A 19992-nucleotide genomic window follows, 5' to 3' on the forward strand; every position below is an offset into this window, starting at 1 on the left:
GTAGGGTATATATTATATATGAGTATAACTAGCACAAACAGAAGTGAAAGAAGTCCCATTTTCAAAATAACCTTTTGGGGAGTAAAATTCAAGTATTTTTGTTCTTTGTATTTTGTACTGCTTGTGCTGCCACCGTGTGGTCACAGGCGTAAGTTCAGGACGTAGTATTTCCATGATACAACGCTCCCACCGTGTGGCTGAAACACCAAAGAATAATTATATTACAACATAATATGAAGATAGAAATAAAGCGTTTTCTACTCCTAGTTAGTTCAACCAGTTGTTTAAAATTACCTGGAAAGAACTGCTCCATTTAAAGTTTGCATGCATGTAAATAGCCTATTCATGATCTTTTATTGAGAACTACATTATTCTTTTATTCTACTGAATTTGTCTTTGGCTGAAAAAAAAAAAGTCAGATTTTTAATGTTCAGCTGACCTAAAGTCTCAAGGCTACAACAGCTTAGCATTTGGAACTAATTGAAAGTATACCAACTAATCACTCTGTTCTCCCTATAATTAGTGCCAAACTACACACTTCCTTCCAGCGAATTATGAATTTACAGATCTATAAAATTAATAATTTCCACAATATAAACAAAGTTTGTCCTTCATATTTCCAGTTTTCCAGATCACATCACTGGTATAAATTGAAGTGGTTTGTGAACTTTGTGGTTCATTAAGTCAACTAACCGTTAATGTTAGCGGTTTCTGAGCTGCAACAAGTAGGCCTACATTGACTTTACTCCTTCAGTTTGTTTAGTAAAGTGTCAGGCTTGTGCGACTGCACTGAAACATTATCCACCTTATCATAACTCAAAGAAAAATACACAAATTTGTAAAGTTAGAGCATTATAACCAAGAGTATTATCTCTCCTTTACAGTGAGGACTGACAGCCTGAAGGATGTTGAGAATCAGACGGATAATTTCAGGTTAAAGAGTTAAAAAAAACACTTCAGACACTAGAGTAGGTTCACATTTCTTTTTAAGGTCCAATGTGTAGGAATTTCTCCCATCTAGCATTGAGGACATATATCGCAAACAACTCTCTTGCGCCATGCAGTTCAAAGTACATATTACAGCTACGGTAGCCTTCATGCTTCAAAAAGCTGGTCTCTTGCTCTTTTCAATATCCTTTCTCTTTTACTGGGCAAAGAAGAAGACTCCTGTTCCTGAAATTTGGATTTTGAATACGTGTGGTCCTCCATGTTTCCTTCTTCAAACTTTCCAGGGGCTGGGGAGCTACGATACCCATTAGCAGCACCTGTGAGTTTATCATGTGATAGTGAGAACACGAAAGGCGGAGCAGTATCTCCTGTATGTCCCTTACCGGCTAATGTATTTCAAGATGGCGCCTGAATATGGAGCGTCTACCCCGGTTCATGCGAATGCAAAAGTAAAATCTCAAGCCAAAAAGAATACTTGGAATTGGTGGTAAATATTCATGAAAAAGGACAAGTTTGTGAACGGGCAACACAGATTTTGATAATGAACAACTAAACACGTTACACACTGGACCTTTAATTAAACAAAACAAGAGTCAATTAAAACAAACTTTACAGCAGAAACACCTAAATCCTTCAGAGCTCAAAGACAAAAACATTGATTCAGGATTTGTTAAACAGTGGTAGAAAATAAACGTTTTCTGCAAAATGATCAGTTTTTTTTTTTACACTCTTGACAACTTAAAACCAGGAAATATATAAACGGAGAATTTACAGTTTGCCATCTGTCTCATTCTGTCCTGCTGCCGTCGTCCACAGAGCAGCACAATCTTAATCAATCTGATTGGCTTGCTGGGCTGTTCACCTGCACAACAAAACCAACAGAACATGATGCAACTCCACTGTTTATTTTACTGAACGAACGTCTGTAGCTTGTTGCAAAAATAGATTGAAAATGATAGTTTGGAATTTTATTGTCCTGCAGAAATGACAATCCGCTCAGATGGAATCGAAACATCCTGCATGTTGTTGAGATGCATAAACACAAAAGATTGTTTATTTACACACTTTGTTTTTGAACATTAATGAATAAACAAAAACAGTCTTGACATTTATTAAAACCTCCTTGTTCTCCGTCTTCTCCAGAGTCACATGGCCCAGGACAGGATTAGCCTAGCTTAGCACAAAGACTGGAAACAGGGGGGAAACTGCTAGCCTAGCTTCAACCTCTTGTACGTTGCTTATTGATCGGGCGTAGAAACAGAAATGTAGGAAGGAGATGTTGTGGTTTTGTTGGAGCTACTGATGAGAAACGAGGATTTCCTTAAATGCTGGACTGCTCCTTTAAAGTATGGGTTCATGTGAATGAAGGCAGTGATTTCAGGGCTGCTCACTGATTGGCCAATGCCTCAGAGAGGTTTGGGCAGGCTGGACACCTCCTCCACACACTCGTCATAGGCGTCCTGGTAGTCCTGATGAGGTTTGATCAGGATCACACAAGTCGGTCTCTTGGAGCCCGCAGACGAACCCAGATCCTAAAACCACAAACCAAAATTTAAAAAGAAAAAATCACGCTCCACCTTCTTTGAGTCACAACTTAGTCAAAAAACATCATACACACATCAAACAAACATGTCTATCACGAATAAACATTGATAAATCCGCTCAAAAATCTGAAAAAAAAAAGGCTCATAACTTAGTCTTATAAGTTCATTATAGATTTATAACTGCAGAACTAGCCTTAAAAATTTATTTTTTGTTTTTGTTTTCATCATTATCTAAGTAATCCAGTGATAGTTGTCTGTACATCCGTCACTACAAGGAGATAATCCAGCATACTATTAATGGAGACAGTTTGACTAAATATAAACAAATGTAGAACATTATTAAAATACGTCTCATCAACATGGAGCACTGACACTCTCCTCATACAGATATTTACTCATTTTATATATATCGTTTCTGGTGGAGCCTCTAGCAGCACAGAAATCACAGCTGCCCTATTCTTTATTTATCAATACATGCCAGCTTTCATTCTGTGCTGCGTTTGTTGGCTGCAGTAAACTAACATGTTAAGCTGCTGCTGATTTGTGTGTGTGCGATGGAGTGATGGTGGTTTTGTGTCATGGTGGCAGCAGACTCACCCCTTTAGAAGGGATGTAGGCGTATGGCAGGTTTCTGTCCTCACACATGACAGGCAGGTGACAGTAGACGTCGATGGGCAGCGTGTCGCCGGCCAACACCACAATGCTGCATAGAAACATAAATAAATACACAAAACATCGCTGACAACTAGTTATTGATGTTTTGGATCATGCCAGTAGTTTGTTTACATTAGCAGTAAAACGGGCAGATGGTCTAAAACAGCTGATTCCACAATTTTGGAACTGTGTATATGGACTCACCCTTTCTCTCCTTTGTTGATAAACTTTTGAACTTCTTTCACTCCTCTGCGGATGTTCTTTACTTTGGCAGCTGGAATGACAGAAAAGACCATGAAGATACTGTTGCAGACTCCAAACCAAAAATCTGTCATTCATCCTGAATTCAGAAACAGATTTTCAGTATGAGCAGAAATCACACAACTTCTTGTTTCTAAAGCTTTAACAATGAATGAAAAACACATGTTACATGATTTTGTTCAGCCTGCACGAGGCAGGAACCACCGCCACCATTCCAACGTTTACTGAAAACATGAAAGGCTTCCCCTAAGAAAATAGTTAAACAACCTCACAACACATATTTTAATGATAACATGTATGCCGAATTAATCATAAGAGTCAAACGATTTGTAAAATATCTAATTACACGGTCTACGACGTCTGTAATATCGGCTAACACACAATAACGAGTTTAAGCCTTTAGTTATTTAAACCGGTTGGCTTTACTAAAAACACTCGAAACTAAAGAACACCGGCACAGATCAGCAGCAAACTGGATTTAATCTTAACAGCAATCACACATGTGATACAGGATATTTATCCTCCGCACGAGGCAGGAACGTTCTCTTAATACCTCCATGGGCAGGAAGCTAAACAATGTTACATTCAAACGTTGTCTGAAACCTGACATGAGACAAGATGCTGCTTCCACTAAGAAAATGGCCAATACAAATCCTCGCTGTGGACATTTTAAGGACCTGTTATATAACGAAATAATCTGAATAATACAAGATAGAGTTTTCTTGTCCTACTACGACTGTAAAGCCTTCTGACACACAAGAGTTTTAAAATCGTTGCATTGTTAGTGAAGTGTGGCATTATCTGCATAAAAACATCAAACACAAGATAAAGTTAACGGACATCGGAGTTGGTTATCAGCTCAGAGATTATCACAACTGTTTATTATTTATTTTTTACCCTTTTTGACGCATTTGTAGAGTTTCTTGCTGAGTTTTTTGGAGGCCAGCGGCTGGGCGATGGGGTTCACGTTAGCGATGAGCTCATGGTAAGACCTCTCGTTCCCGTCGGCGGCTGCGGCCTCTTCTCCGTCCGCAGAAACCTTCTCCTTCTTCGTCTTCGTCATTTCTGATCGAACGAAAAAAAAAATCGATAGTCGTTGAGTTGTTTTTGATCCGATTTCTTTTATTCAGACACTGCACGCACCACACTGTAGAAGGAAACCACACGTGTTTGCGTTTCTTCTTCTAGTTTTTCCTGAACAGAGAACACTACATTGCCCCATGAATGTTATGTATCGCCCCAAGCGGACCGGAGGGTAACAACAACCTGACTTTTCAAAATGCAGGACCGGTATGAAGGACCGGACTGCCACTTTACTGCAGTCTACGTGTCCCTAAGATTGTATCGTAAAATAAAAACTGTTCTCAGAGCCACAGTCTGCTTTTTTGATATAGGCTATATATCAAAGATCCTCTATATCTATATCTAAACCGTCCATATCTATTCTTTCCTCCTCTGTGTCCGGTGTTTCTTCTCTTTCTTTTTTAAAAAGTGCTCTCAGTAAATAAGGTGATTTTAGTATTTTACTGAGTAGCCTATAAAGATCCTCAAAGGGAGACACTACAGGTGAATAGGGCAAACATTTTAACTAATATATATCACCATGGAACTTGCCCAATAATTTTTGTATTACAACGTTTCTGAAATTGTATATTTAAACATGCAAAACATTAGGCATTATCTAATGCTAACTTTTAGAGACTTTAAGGAGAAATCTACAGACGCAAATAGACAAAGTGTAGTAAAACATAGTTTTTTTTTTTTTTTTTATTAGTCTGAAAGAGGACATGTTTTTGAAGCATGAAAAAAAAAAAATGTTTTGCCTGTCGTGCTTGGCCTTAATTATTGCAGAGTACAATGTGTTGGACAAAAACTACAAAATATATGCATCAAACTAAATTAATGAAAAAGTATAAAAAAAAAAACAAGCATGTTTGATAAATATTAAAGGAAATTACAACAATGTGCAAAGCAGATAATTAATAGGCTACAAGTAAAGTGTCAAGGAACATTTGGTAAACATGTAAACAATACAGGGTTGAGTCACAGTGATGATGTCACAGTAATAATGTAACGCGATGATGTCATCAGCGGTGGATGATGTCATCAGCGGTGGATGATGTCACCCAGCGTGGTGGGGAGTTGCCTCTCCTTCATCTCTCTGGCCATCTGACACCAGACGCAGGGCACACAGAAGGTGGAGCACAAACAGTCGCTGCACAAGCTGCCCTGAACACACAAGAGACAAGTACTCACAACTACTGCAGTAAAGGTACCAATACTACAATGCTGTACAAAGACTCCATTACACCTAAAAGTCCTGCATTATCACTCCTACTCAAGTTAAAGTACAACAGCATGTATAAAATGTAAATCAGAAGTATTCACAGCTTAGTGTAGTAAAAGTACAGAAGTATTCTCCACTTCATGTAGTAAATGTACAGAAGTATTCTTAGCTTCATGTAGTAAAAGTACAGAAGTATTCTCAGCTTCATGTAGTGAAAAGTACAGAAGTATTCTCAGCTTCACGCAGTAAAAGTACAGAAGTATTCTCAGCTTCATGTAGTAAAAGTACAGAAGTATTCTCAGCTTAATGTAGTAAAAGTACAGAAGTATTCTCAGCTTCATGTAGTAAAAGAAATATGTTTTTTCGGTTTCTAGTAAAAGTCTCAGTCAGTGTTTCCCAACCTAAGGGCCGGGCCCCTTCAAAGGGTCACCAGACAAACCTGAATTGTGACTGGATGGACGGGAGAAAAAAAGTTCTGCACCGCGATAATTAAAGAGTTGTGTCCTTACTTTGATGCCGTAGTGTTGACGTACGGAGACTCTCATGGACATGGTGATTGGACGGATGCACCCAAAGACATCCAGCAGGGGAAGACAGAGACACTGACCGAACTGTTTAGTGGTTCTACAGGCGAAACAGGGACAGCACCAGAAGGCAAAGCAGCCTTCAACACAGGAGAAAACACATACACGCACGCACATGCAAGCACGCACGCACACGGACACACACACACAATCAATAACACAATGTACCAAGCTTGTCTCTTTGCTAATGTCAAGACAGGACAAAAAAATATAGTAATCTCATCAGTTTTCGAATTCAAAGATCAAGTAGCCTAGCTATCAAGTTTATAATAATTTTCTTTTCTTTTTATAAATGATTACACTTGATGAATAAAGATTTTAAATCACATTTCACTAAAATAACACAATAAACTTAAAACAAATTATGCAACATGCTGATAATGACAAAATTAGTAAATAACATCAGTTAGCTTAGCATTAGATATTTCCCTCTCATTATAAACATGCATGAAAACTACTAACTCTGAATCACAGACATCTGTCCATGTATACAGACAGAAATAATATCACGCTTACTAAAGATTTACCTTTTGAGCCTCAAAAACTGTCAGTTGGTTAGACTGTGTCAAAAAATGTTTTGGAAGTGATGCTAGCTAGTGATTCTAAAGAGACTTCCTGTTTAGTTCATTGCTCTTGATTGCACAGTGCCATCAATGGGACGGCGCTACAGATGTTTCCAAGCAATAGATTTACCTGTTAACTAAAGTCTTTACTAGCGGAGACATTTCTTAAGTTTTACATTAACTAGAAAAAGTAGTTAGAACTGAGGAAGGACTTTATGAAGAGCTGCTGCAGATATATCCTTGACTTAAAGAAGAATTTACGATGCAAGGAAACATCGTAAAGATGAACATCATAAAGATGAACAATCAATTTTTATTCATCACATAAAATCTTATGAGGTACAATTCCAGTGAAATGTTATCCCATCATCTCCTTAAACCATAAAAATCATCATAAAGCAGAATGTGGCCGTCAGATAGGCACACATGGAGATGGCCGCAGAGATGGTCTTGCTAGCTTGAGCTCATCTTCTCCACCTTTACCTCTGTGTTTACTCTGATGATTACATTTGAAAACTTGACTGGCCAGCTGGCTAGCTAGCCCAGGCTAGCAGTCGGCGGGAGACTGGCAAGTCGATTTCCCGATGATGAGGGACTCATAGCCACATAAAGCACAACTAAAGCATGACTAATATGTATTTATATAATAATATAGTCATATTCTCTCTGAGTGAAATAATAATTAGTGTTACTGTACAATCTGTCATGTCGTCGCAGCAGTCACAGACCCCAGAAGCCCATTCAGCTGCATCAGAGGAAACAATCAGAGCCTGAGGCTGCCTCTGCAACGGCCGACTCATCTTAAACCTGTGAAACACAGTCAACCAGCTCACATCTGCGTCACAACTATATACAGCCAGGTATATATCTGCATTATTACTCAGATCCTTTACTTAAGCAAATGTGAGGGTGTTAAATACATACGAACTGATTAAAACCAAAGAAGATGAGAGAAAAACAGGATCTTACCTGTGAGTGTGTGTGAGTGAGAGACTGAATCAGCCACGCTGACGAGAATGTCTCTAATTGGGTCAAAGGTTTCGGACGAACCTGCCTAGGCTGTCTGACTGGATTTGATTTCTCTTTAGGTACTCGCTCGTCATCTCTAAACTATGGAGTAAATACTAATGTCAGACTCACGTAATGTTCTACTCTGTGAATACTTATGTACTCAGTCATCTGTAGGAAGCAGTATATAAAGTCTGTGTGCAGTTAAAAGACTCAGTCACTAGATGGAGGCAAACAGACAGCAGTGAACTCTGGATTCAGCAGCTGCTTTAAATTTAAGCTTAATTTAATTTTCATGATTTGAAATGACTCATCACATGAAGACATAAGTTCCACAGGAGAACAGACATCTGCATACTCACCATCAGACGTAGATTATTCAAAAAGGTACATCAGAGTTTTATTAAATTAAATACACAAAGGACTGTTACATGATTTCTGTAAAGGCTGCAGGAGTTGTGAAGTTGTAATAAAATTAAACAGAGCAGTAAAATGGAGGGAAAAGAGTTAATCTGAAGGATTCTCTCTGAACACAAAACAACAGGAGTCTCTCGGAGCTATCGATTCTACCTTTCAGAGTTATGTAATCTGTTTTTTCCCCCTCAGTTTGTTAAAAGTCACAAAATACTGTAGTTCTCATGAGTCTCAGAGGCCATCCATTCAGCGCTGTAACATCAGAGTTATCCAGTAATATTCTCTGGGACTTGTAGTTGGTTTTTCTGCTAAAGTTGGACACAGTCTGTTTTTTCTTGGAGATTTTTGTCATTGAAGCAGAACATTTTTTGTTCAGTGTCTGATTGTTTGTTCTCACGATTCAACCAGGACAGTTCTCCCTGGTCTGGGGGACGGCAGGAGCCTTGAATGCCTCCTAAATTGAAGTGATTCATAAGTGTTTATGTGTTTTGTCCAGAACTTGTCGACTTTCTGTCCCCCGGGTCAGCAGGTCATTGGGCGGAGCTTCAGGGCTCAGGGGCAGTACTCATACTCACCTCCATCACCGCCTCCATCTATCTGGTAGATGTTTTCCACCGCCGAACCTCGACTCTGGAGGTGCAGAGTGGACGAAATCGAGTTGAACAGGACCGAACTGTTGACCTGCTGCTGCTGCTGAGGCCTGAAAGACAGAGACAGAATTAATAAGTTTTCATTCATCTTTTTTTATTCATTAGTTTCTTTAGGAACACAATTTCCCTGCAATTTCATAATGATTTTCTAGAATGATTTTCTAGAATGATTTTCTAGAATGATTCCTGGAAAGCTATGTGGCACTAATTGTAGCCTGGGAACATTAGGAGAATATGTACACATAGTTAGTACAAACTTATAAGCCCTTGTGGATTTCCTTTCTTCATAGAGATTTCCATTTAAACTAAGGTTAATATAAATGTACATTTCTGCATATTTAGCTGACCTGATGGTGTTTCCTTACACAGTAATTAGTACTAAATTACATCGTCCTTTCCAGGAACCTTCTATGAAGTTGCTTATAGATATCATAAATTCTTGAATTTTATCCTTTTATCTCTGTCTTAAATCCAAGATATTTACTTTAAAAAAAAAAGTTCCCCCCATTATGCTCGCTGGTTAGAACTTCATTGTGAAGAGATGAAGACATGAAAGGGGAGAGAGGGGGAATGACATGCAGCAAAGGGCCACAGGTCAGAGTCGGACCAGCGGCTGCTGCGTCGAGGAGTAAACCTCTATATATGTGCGCCTGCTCTACCAACTGAGCTAACCCGGCCACAAGGCTGACCCAGTTATTTAAGATTCATTTCATCCTTTGGTCGCGTGCTCCTCCAGTTCACATTTTGACATTTACGCTGTGACATTTATCCGATCATCTTCAGCGAGCTCTGTGAATGTCACATCAGTCAAAAGGAAACCACAGAGGTTTCATCTCCGCTCTCAAAGTCCCGGATTCTAGTAAAAGAAAACCTGCTGCAGACTGGAGAACGTCTAGCCTTAACATATCAGACTTTTCAGGAAAATTCAGGTTTTAATCATGTATTAAAACACTGGAGGGGTTTAGGCTGAGGTCAGATTTAGGTCCCATTCTTGAGTCAAATAAGAACATGGATATGGTTTGTACAGGATGTAAAAAACGTAAAAAGTAAAAAGTCCAGGACAGGCCAAGCAATTTTGTAGCTTGTTTACAACACAGTGAGGTTTAGGAATCACATTTTATTATCAAATTTCTGACACAAGAAAACGTTAAGTCTAAATTCAGGACGCTCTGCAGGATGACAATAAGAGTACAGATTTTTCTGTTCTGACTCTGCATGGTTCTCCTTCTGTTGGGCAATAATCTAACGCGTTAGTGGTTTTGGGTGTTTTTCTCATATTGCTGAGTTTCGGTTTGAACACACCACAGCATCACAGAGCCATGTGAACATGATGCCAGGATGAAGATGATGATAACCAGTGATGATGCAGAACTGTTTGTCGGGAAAGACATCATGAGAGATGCCCCTGTGGTAAAACTGCCAAATTATGAAGGCTCGGCTGAGTCATGATTTGTCATCAGAGAGCTGCAGTTTGTTCCGACAGTTTTTTATGAACTGCAAATTGCTAAATTTTAATGATGGTCTCTAAGCTGCTTCAAAAGCTGCCAGACATGAATTTATTTGGAAAAAGTCCATCAACAAAACAAGAAAAGAAGTTTCCCAATCTGAATCATTCACATTACAAAACTTACATTTTGTTGAGTCGCCTCCTGCTTGCTGCAGAGACAAAAAAAAAACATCAGAAATAACATTAATGAGGAGATAAGTTCACTTGACTTCTCAGTAAATACAAATGTACTGGAATAACTAAAATCAAATTACATTTAATCTCTGATTCCAGACACCAAGACTTTCACCCTTTGAATGTTCTGTTTTAGTAAAAGATTTAAAGGATCATGATTGATGTAAAACTAGGATATTAAGAGACTGGCATTAGAATGCTAATTATGACTTAGCATCTCATAATAACAAGATCCGTTTCTCAGAATTACGAGAAAAATTTCCTTTTACTTCACCCTTGCCCCCACGACTAGCGTTATAAGCAAATTAGTGGTTTGCGATAAAACTGGTCACATTCGATTAGCATGAAAACATATCCCAGAGAACGGTCGACTCAGTACACATGTATTATTAACCCCTAGGTTCATTTTGCGCCGGATTTGTCCTTTAAATTAACATCAAACCAATGGTTGATGGGTTCTGATGGTAGGCTACTTTTAACATGAACTCTTCCATCGTGGCCGACTGACCACTGGTTCCTCTCTGGATTGAAGCAACATGTTTGGCTACAGTCAGCTAAACACACACAGTGGATGTTAAACTTCCCTCTTTGTTGCTGTAGGTGTGAGGATGATCATGAAAACGCTGACTTTTGTACTTACTGAAAATGACGAATACCACGCCTGCTGTAACCAAGGATACCAACCCAAACAGAACACACAGCAGAACCACGTTCACACTGCTGCTCTCCTGTAAAAACACACACAAACACTTTACATCAAAAACAATCTTAAAGGGAAAATATAACAACAGTAAGACAGTGCTGTCTGGAAAACATCTTCCTGTGTTTCTTACAAAGGTTGATACAAGGTGTTTTTTCTCCCTTCCTTTTGTTAGCTATAAACGTTAGAAGTTCAAGCTACCTGTCCCTTCACCATATTCAATATTTGGAATGAGCCATTGAGCTGAAAGTAAAAGCTAGTTAACATTAGCACTAAATGTTGCAAAGTGTGAAAGAGTGTTTTTCCCTATTCATTTATTTTTCTTTAAATCCTATCCTCAATGTTATTGAACACAAACTCGAGACACTCCCAGATAATGTTATAATGTTTATATTATGACCACCAGTTTTAAATTATTTAAACATTGTTTCTGAGAAATCACGTTGTTTGGCGGGTCACACGGGTTGTAATGCCTGCTGCTGCCATGGAGAATCACCTTGACAACAATCACTTCCGGGGTGTTGTTGCTAACAACAACAATCACTTCCGGGGAAGACAACTGGCAGTTCATTTGAATTGCGGAGTTATTCGTAATCGGCAAAGTTGTTTTATTCTGTTGTAATTTTCAGCCGTAACTGTAACGTTTAAAGGCATGTCGTTATCTGCCGTTTCGGCTGTGCTTACTTTGTTGCTTTGTTCGCTTCTTTGATGAACCAAATCAACCAAAAAAACTAGCAGTCGGGTCATTTTCTTTAGTTTGTGGCTGAACATGTAAATTAGGTCTCCAACCTAACATGAGCGATCCAGATGTTAAAAGTAAGTTGATTTCAACTGCAGATTGTGTTTTCTGTTTTCACCTTTAGCCGTTAGTCTGAATTTCTTCTGAAATGAACAACATTCAAATTTTCACACAGAAAGTCTCTCTCTCTCACACGCTCTCTCTCTTTCTCTCACCTCCGCCTTAATGCTGCTGGGGGAGGAAGTTAGGAGAAGCTCTGTCGAGCTCATCTGACCTGCAGGAAGAGGAAATGAAAGCAGATGTTTTTAGTGCAGCTGTGTCAGCAGCATGATGTCATGCTGAAGGTTTAGAAATATATATAACTGGAGTTTGTTTAAGAAGTTACGAGTCTGAGACTGAGTTTAAAGGTCAATGTGAACAGATTGATCTCCACTGACAACACATTGACTGACTGTGAATGAATCCACCTGCTCGACCATCGTTCACTCTCTTTAGGTTTGTGTTGTACCTTCTGTATAACTGGCTGCTGTCTGCTCTGTAGACGTCTCGTTTAATGTTGTTGATGTGGTCGTCTGTGGAGCTGAAACAAAAATCAGTGTGACATTTACATGTGCAACACCAATAAAGATCACTGTGTGACATCAGTTATCACAATATGCTGATGACAGCTGTTGGCTACAGAGGAAATTGGAGAAGTTGATTTAATGCATCTTTGGATTCCTGGAGCTCTGAGACTCTTCTCTCTGGTCCTGTCCAGCTGTGACTCTTTATAGTCTGTTGGAAAAACCCAGTTAGCTGCAACCTTCAATACTAACTACTAAGTATACGCGTCATTTGCTAACACCTCACTATTTGGGACCAGGCTATTTCCTGGAACAAAACCATTCATTGTGCAAGTTAGATCACTGATGCTTAAAATAGTTTGCTACAATGTAACATCTCCGTTCTCTCTTTCTTCATCTGTTCTTGAATGGACTGTAGCGAGCTGAACCCAGCATGCCGTTTACACTTGTGTAGCCTACATAACGCACTACTAATAAATATGTCCAGTAGATCTCAAGAGCTCGCACTCCACTCTGCACTTCCTTGGGTCCTCAGCAATACACCCGCTAAGTGTGAAGGCGATCGAATGAACGGTTGTCGAGAAAATTGAAGGACAGACAGACGACAGAGACACAGAGACTCCTTCCATTTTAGTTAGAAAGTTTTTTTTTTTTTTTTTTAAATGAACGAATGGCCTAATTTAGTCATAAAAATATGAAACAGAGAAAATATAGAACATTAAAAGAGCTACATAAAAACTGTAGAATAATGTATCAAAAGGACAGAGGTTTCTTTCTTATCACTCCAGTTAGAGTGATCTTAATCTTGTTGGCATTAACGCCATAGTCAGAATAAAACTGTATTTGTTCTGTGATCAGCTGATTGTAAAATTAAAGTGGAAAGACGAACCAAACATAAATAAATTGGGATCACCTCTCCTCCCGCCCAACAGTTCACGGCTGCGACATTGTTTGTATATGCCCTCCTGCACAAACGTTATATTTAAATCATTTCTCACCTCTCTCAACAATCAAAATGAAGTGATGTTTGTCATCATTGAACCATCCGGGTATGTCCACTCTGCACCCATAGCGTCCAGCATCCGTCTCTGAGATGTTCAGTATCGTCAGAGAAACATCTCCATCACCCAGTCGCCCCAGTAACTTATACCTGCTGGAAACTCTGGTTTCTTCTTTCACTTTATGTCCGTCTGTGGAGATGAGCTGGTTGCCGCAGCCTGAGACTGGTATTTGTCCTCGACCCCAACAAACTGATAGTGCTTTGTAGTATGTGATGTCATATTTACAGGACAGAGTGATGTCTTCACCTGTTCGACCAACAACTGTGCTGCCGTCACATTCACTGACTGTGGAAACACAAACGGGCACTGTAGATTTAAGGTCACACTTTGTGTTGAAGCTGAAAATCTAAATTCTGCCTGTTTATTGGAAAGATCTCAACCTGTTCTTATCTGCTTTTATCTGTTTTATTGTTATACACTCTAAGTTACATTTCTGCTTTCTGTTTTTGCTGAGCTAAGAGTCAAATTTCCCATGCGAGACAATAAACACTGAACTGATCTGACAGATATAAAAGTACAGCAAACAACATGGTGGGTTTGTGCCCTATATCACATAGCTGGTATCTTAAGCTGTTGAGCTGCAGCTTTGGTTAGTTTATTGAAATGCAAACTATGTCACAGCTGAATCTGACACTCTTATTGACTTTGACAAATGACTTTCCCAAATACATGAAGCAATTATAACTGATATTAATAATGAGTCTCTGTCAAAAGAAACAGTAGCCTACAAAAATGGCAAGAACAAAATTGTTTGGAGGACAAAAAAAGAAACATTATTCTCAGTAATAGATAAACAAAAAAGAGTGGATAATAATAAATATATGACAAATGCACACGGTCACAAAATGCACATAAAGACAAAACACACCTACAGACTGAAGTTAAAGATGTAGGCTATAGTCGAGTTAAAAACCTCGACAGAAGGAGTTTTAACTTTTTTGTTTACTTGTTTGATCACTTTTAAATGAAGTCAGCGCTAATGTCAAGTGAATATATGTTACCTGTGAGGAGAGCGAAGAGCAGAACGAGCTTCATCATGAACACACTGACAAACTGTCATCACACTCACACATTTCACACACATCTGCTGAAACACTGTGAGTCACCACAGCCGCACAGCGTTACTGCACACTGTAAAAAAATCTTCCACTGTCACTTTAAATAGAAGAAAAAACACAATGTTTTGAGAAATTATGCAAAGAAGAAAGACTTTTCTAAAAACTTTAAAAGAAAGTTTAAAGACATTTTTAAACCAGGTAATATTTATGTAAATTAGGTACAAACTAATATGTGAGACACAGCGGCCGAGGGTTCGACTCTGACCTGTCGGCCCTTTTCTGCATGTCATTCCCCCTCTCGCTTTCCCCTTTAATGTCTTCAGCTGTCTTGTAAAAATATAAAGACCTAAAATCCCCCCAAAAAATAACGAATTACTATACTAAATCCAAATTATTAAGAGCTGAAATATTAAGTTAGCCTTATATTATTTAGCCTTAAAAATAGGTTAATGAGAGTCTTGTTATTGTTACAATATACATATGATACAAGTTAACTCTAAATTATGATTTTATATTAAGGATATGACTAACTGAGCCTACATTATGATTTAAATGTACAATATGTAATTTGCACGCCATTTCACACCATTCCGAGGAAACATGTCGTTCAACCCATGGATGTATTAGCCATGTATTGGCCAACCCATGGATGTATTAGCCATGTATTGGCCAACCCATGGATGTATTAGCCATGTATTAGCCAACCCATGGATGTATTAGCCATGTATTAGCCAACCCATGGATGTATTAGCCATGTATTAGCCAACCCATGGATGTATTAGCCATGTATTAGCCAACCCATGGATGTATTAGCCATGTATTAGCCAACCCATGGATGTATTAGCCATGTATTAGCCAACCCATGGATGTAGGCATATTAGTAGCCTACGTAAGAGAACAAGGAAACTGTCTCAAAACGGTGCCCACCGTTTTGAGACAGAACGTGCCCCAGGTGAACTGCATTTTGAAACTGAAGCAGCGCAGAATCAAATGTTGGGTATAGGATATTAATAACTTATAACAGTAAGCCCAAGTGATGCATCAATAGGCTACATTTTATCAAGCAAGACCTATAAAGTCATGAATATTTTGTTCTAAGATTTTGAATGTTTAGCCTATATAGGTTACAGCCTTTTTTCATTAGTAGCCTAGCCTTTTCTTTTCTTTTTAATATTTATATTTTCCCTGGCAGGAATGAACTATTTTGTAATGATAGAATACCTATCACATTTTAGGAATAAATGAGGGAACTTTATGAGTGGACAGTCATCATCTATTACACCTTCACCAGACTGATTACTTTAGATTTGTGTGTCACGGTAAACATGTGGTGCAGATGATCTTTAAATCGCGGTCGGCCCCTGACTTCCTGTTGGCAGCGGCGTCGGCTGCTTCCTTTTTCTGAACATCGGACTTTCACTTCATCAAAGCAGAAAGAGGACAGGAGCTCCACACTGCAAAAAATACCTGCAGCTCGGACTTCTTATATATATATGTATGTATATATATATATAAATATATATATATATATATTTTTTTTTTTTATCTGTTTTATTGTTATACACTCTAAGTTACATTTCTGCTTTCTGTTTTTGCTGAGCTAAGAGTCAAATTTCCCATGCGAGACAATAAACACTGAACTGATCTGACAGATATAAAAGTACAGCAAACAACATGGTGGGTTTGTGCCCTATATCACATAGCTGGTATCTTAAGCTGTTGAGCTGCAGCTTTGGTTAGTTTATTGAAATGCAAACTATGTCACAGCTGAATCTGACACTCTTATTGACTTTGACAAATGACTTTCCCAAATACATGAAGCAATTATAACTGATATTAATAATGAGTCTCTGTCAAAAGAAACAGTAGCCTACAAAAATGGCAAGAACAAAATTGTTTGGAGGACAAAAAAAGAAACATTATTCTCAGTAATAGATAAACAAAAAAGAGTGGATAATAATAAATATATGACAAATGCACACGGTCACAAAATGCACATAAAGACAAAACACACCTACAGACTGAAGTTAAAGATGTAGGCTATAGTCGAGTTAAAAACCTCGACAGAAGGAGTTTTAACTTTTTTGTTTACTTGTTTGATCACTTTTAAATGAAGTCAGCGCTAATGTCAAGTGAATATATGTTACCTGTGAGGAGAGCGAAGAGCAGAACGAGCTTCATCATGAACACACTGACAAACTGTCATCACACTCATACATTTCACACACATCTGCTGAAACACTGTGAGTCACCACAGCCGCACAGCGTTACTGCACACTGTAAAAAAATCTTCCACTGTCACTTTAAATAGAAGAAAAAACACAATGTTTTGAGAAATTATGCAAAGAAGAAAGACTTTTCTAAAAACTTTAAAAGAAAGTTTAAAGACATTTTTAAACCAGGTAATATTTATGTAAATTAGGTACAAACTAATATGTGAGACACAGCGGCCGAGGGTTCGACTCTGACCTGTCGGCCCTTTTCTGCATGTCATTCCCCCTCTCTCTTTCCCCTTTAATGTCTTCAGCTGTCTTGTAAAAATATAAAGACCTAAAATCCCCCCAAAAAATAACGAATTACTATACTAAATCCAAATTATTAAGAGCTGAAATATTAAGTTAGCCTTATATTATTTAGCCTTAAAAATAGGTTAATGAGAGTCTTGTTATTGTTACAATATACATATGATACAAGTTAACTCTAAATTATGATTTTATATTAAGGATATGACTAACTGAGCCTACATTATGATTTAAATGTACAATATGTAATTTGCACGCCATTTCACACCATTCCGAGGAAACATGTCGTTCAACCCATGGATGTATTAGCCATGTATTGGCCAACCCATGGATGTATTAGCCATGTATTGGCCAACCCATGGATGTATTAGCCATGTATTGGCCAACCCATGGATGTATTAGCCATGTATTAGCCAACCCATGGATGTATTAGCCATGTATTAGCCAACCCATGGATGTATTAGCCATGTATTAGCCAACCCATGGATGTATTAGCCATGTATTAGCCAACCCATGGATGTAGGCATATTAGTAGCCTACGTAAGAGAACAAGGAAACTGTCTCAAAACGGTGCCCACCGTTTTGAGACAGAACGTGCCCCAGGTGAACTGCATTTTGAAACTGAAGCAGCGCAGAATCAAATGTTGGGTATAGGATATTAATAACTTATAACAGTAAGCCCAAGTGATGCATCAATAGGCTACATTTTATCAAGCAAGACCTATAAAGTCATGAATATTTTGTTCTAAGATTTTGAATGTTTAGCCTATATAGGTTACAGCCTTTTTTCATTAGTAGCCTAGCCTTTTCTTTTCTTTTTAATATTTATATTTTCCCTGGCAGGAATGAACTATTTTGTAATGATAGAATACCTATCACATTTTAGGAATAAATGAGGGAACTTTATGAGTGGACAGTCATCATCTATTACACCTTCACCAGACTGATTACTTTAGATTTGTGTGTCACGGTAAACATGTGGTGCAGATGATCTTTAAATCGCGGTCGGCCCCTGACTTCCTGTTGGCAGCGGCGTCGGCTGCTTCCTTTTTCTGAACATCGGACTTTCACTTCATCAAAGCAGAAAGAGGACAGGAGCTCCACACTGCAAAAAATACCTGCAGCTCGGACTTCTTATATATATATGTATGTATATATATATATAAATATATATATATAAATATATATATATATATATATATATATATATATATATATATATATATATATATATATATATATATTTGTTATACACTCTAAGTTACATTTCTGCTTTCTGTTTTTGCTGAGCTAAGAGTCAAATTTCCCATGCGAGACAATAAACACTGAACTGATCTGACAGATATAAAAGTACAGCAAACAACATGGTGGGTTTGTGCCCTATATCACATAGCTGGTATCTTAAGCTGTTGAGCTGCAGCTTTGGTTAGTTTATTGAAATGCAAACTATGTCACAGCTGAATCTGACACTCTTATTGACTTTGACAAATGACTTTCCCAAATACATGAAGCAATTATAACTGATATTAATAATGAGTCTCTGTCAAAAGAAACAGTAGCCTACAAAAATGGCAAGAACAAAATATATATATATATATTTTTTATTTTTATTTTTTTTTTCACCCCTACAGGGCGCAGTCTTTATTACAGCCACAATCTGAAAGTGTTGGACAGAATTGATAAGTTTGCTAATCTTCATTAGACAGTAAATAAAAAGATCAAATATGTTAAGTACATTATCATACCTATGTATGATGTTTGTTTTTTTACATGCCTCTTCTGTTAAACAACTGTACCTTTTTGTTTCAGTGTCTGAGGTAGCTGAGTGCTTCCTCGAGCTGGTGACAAATAAGAGGAAGAATGGAGAGGCCTTCATGGTGAAATTCAACGTAAAGAAATACATGACATTTCCTGTATTAACCTAGAAGCTCAATGTCATCATACAGAACCAAGCCCTCTGACTGAACCCTGTAATGTTTCTCTGTGCTTTAATGTGCTTAAAAAAAGGGTTGTAAGAGTTTTAATCACAACATTGTACCTCCACACTTGTACCAGTCAAGGTGAGGCAGTCCAGGTGACCAGAACCCATAGAACAGATACAATATTGATTATCATCATGTTGAAAAGTAATTTGTGTTGAATCATAATACCTTTTCATATATATATATATATATATATATATATATATATATGAAAAGTATATATATAACTTTTCATATATATATATATGATGATTTTGTATTGAAATGAAATGTATAGCCCACATTAAAAAAAAAAAAATCTGACATAACACATGTCAATAAACAACAGAAAATGTTCCTTCCTCTCTGTTTTCAGTCATTTTCAGTTACTCATACAACTCTAAAATTCAAAGACTTTTCCGCTCAAGTCCTGTCATTTCAATATCAATATTCTGCAAAATCTTCATTGGCACCAAACTTTAGAATGTGATTTAAAAAAAAGATACTATGCCAGTGGTAATCTGTCCACCCATTCATATTGCCATCCTGTTGATTTGTGTTTGTTCTCTGTCCGTAGACAGATCCAGGAAATGTAAACCAAATTGTATTTAAATATTAAACATTTAAAAAAAAAACACACACATCTCCTTAAAAGCTAAACACTATATATCTCATTATTATACATAAACTCAGCAAAAAAAGAAATGCCCCTATTTCAGGACACTGTATTTTAAAGATACTTTTGTAAAAATCTAAATAACTTTAGAGATCTTCATTGTAAAGGGTTTAAACAA

The 19992-nt window shown here is 37.7% G+C and overlaps 3 protein-coding genes across 4 annotated transcripts; all 3 read right to left on the reverse strand.

The window, feature by feature from the left end:
* Positions 1 to 1502: 1502 nt before the first annotated feature.
* nhp2 (NHP2 ribonucleoprotein homolog (yeast)) lies at positions 1503 to 4631 on the reverse strand. Its single transcript, XM_031308011.2, has 4 exons — positions 4305 to 4631; positions 3351 to 3420; positions 3090 to 3195; positions 1503 to 2480 (listed from the first exon to the last, which is right to left on the reverse strand). Exons 1-4 carry the CDS (start codon positions 4468 to 4470, stop codon positions 2355 to 2357), a joined length of 468 nt encoding a protein of 155 aa, XP_031163871.1. The 5' UTR covers positions 4471 to 4631; the 3' UTR covers positions 1503 to 2354.
* Positions 4632 to 5211: 580 nt separating this feature from the next.
* LOC116055942 (cornifelin homolog B-like) lies at positions 5212 to 8224 on the reverse strand. Its single transcript, XM_031308013.2, has 4 exons — positions 7811 to 8224; positions 7539 to 7648; positions 6204 to 6358; positions 5212 to 5636 (listed from the first exon to the last, which is right to left on the reverse strand). Exons 2-4 carry the CDS (start codon positions 7639 to 7641, stop codon positions 5514 to 5516), a joined length of 381 nt encoding a protein of 126 aa, XP_031163873.1. The 5' UTR covers positions 7642 to 7648; positions 7811 to 8224; the 3' UTR covers positions 5212 to 5513.
* Positions 8225 to 8448: 224 nt separating this feature from the next.
* Positions 8449 to 16924, reverse strand: LOC116055939 (hepatitis A virus cellular receptor 1 homolog). 2 transcript variants are annotated; one of them, XM_031308009.2, is made up of 7 exons: positions 16863 to 16924; positions 13595 to 13942; positions 12542 to 12613; positions 12249 to 12307; positions 11235 to 11322; positions 10545 to 10569; positions 8449 to 8963 (listed from the first exon to the last, which is right to left on the reverse strand). In XM_031308009.2, the coding sequence occupies exons 1-7, from the start codon at positions 16897 to 16899 to the stop codon at positions 8816 to 8818; spliced, it is 777 nt and encodes a 258-aa protein (XP_031163869.1). In that variant the 5' UTR covers positions 16900 to 16924; the 3' UTR covers positions 8449 to 8815. The 2 variants fall into 2 exon arrangements, with proteins under 2 accessions (XP_031163869.1, XP_031163870.1); XM_031308010.2 differs by lacking the exon at positions 16863 to 16924 and adding an exon at positions 14659 to 14812.
* Positions 16925 to 19992: the final 3068 nt, after the last annotated feature.

This window comes from Sander lucioperca, chromosome 13 (genome assembly GCF_008315115.2).
Source record: "Sander lucioperca isolate FBNREF2018 chromosome 13, SLUC_FBN_1.2, whole genome shotgun sequence".
Classification (NCBI taxonomy): Eukaryota; Metazoa; Chordata; class Actinopteri; order Perciformes; family Percidae; genus Sander; species Sander lucioperca.

Coding starts and splice junctions, on each gene's coding strand:
- nhp2 (XM_031308011.2), bottom strand. CDS start 4,470: ATGACGAAGACGAAGAAGGAGAAGGTTTCTGCGGACGGAGAAGAGGCC. Junction 3,196..3,350: donor ATCAACAAAGGAGAGAAAGG/GTGAGTCCATAT, acceptor GTTTCTATGCAG/CATTGTGGTGTTGGCCGGCG. Junction 2,481..3,089: donor CCTACATCCCTTCTAAAGGG/GTGAGTCTGCTG, acceptor TTGTGGTTTTAG/GATCTGGGTTCGTCTGCGGG.
- LOC116055939 (XM_031308009.2), bottom strand. CDS start 16,899: ATGATGAAGCTCGTTCTGCTCTTCGCTCTCCTCACAG. Junction 12,308..12,541: donor AGCAGCCAGTTATACAGAAG/GTACAACACAAA, acceptor CTCTTCCTGCAG/GTCAGATGAGCTCGACAGAG. Junction 8,964..10,544: donor AGGAGGCGACTCAACAAAAT/GTAAGTTTTGTA, acceptor TCTGTCTTTCAG/GCCTCAGCAGCAGCAGCAGG.
- LOC116055942 (XM_031308013.2), bottom strand. CDS start 7,641: ATGAGTCGGCCGTTGCAGAGGCAGCCTCAGGCTCTGATTGTTTCCTCT. Junction 6,359..7,538: donor CTGCGACGACATGACAGATT/GTACAGTAACAC, acceptor CCTGTGTTGAAG/GCTGCTTTGCCTTCTGGTGC. Junction 5,637..6,203: donor GTCAACACTACGGCATCAAA/GTAAGGACACAA, acceptor TTGTGTGTTCAG/GGCAGCTTGTGCAGCGACTG.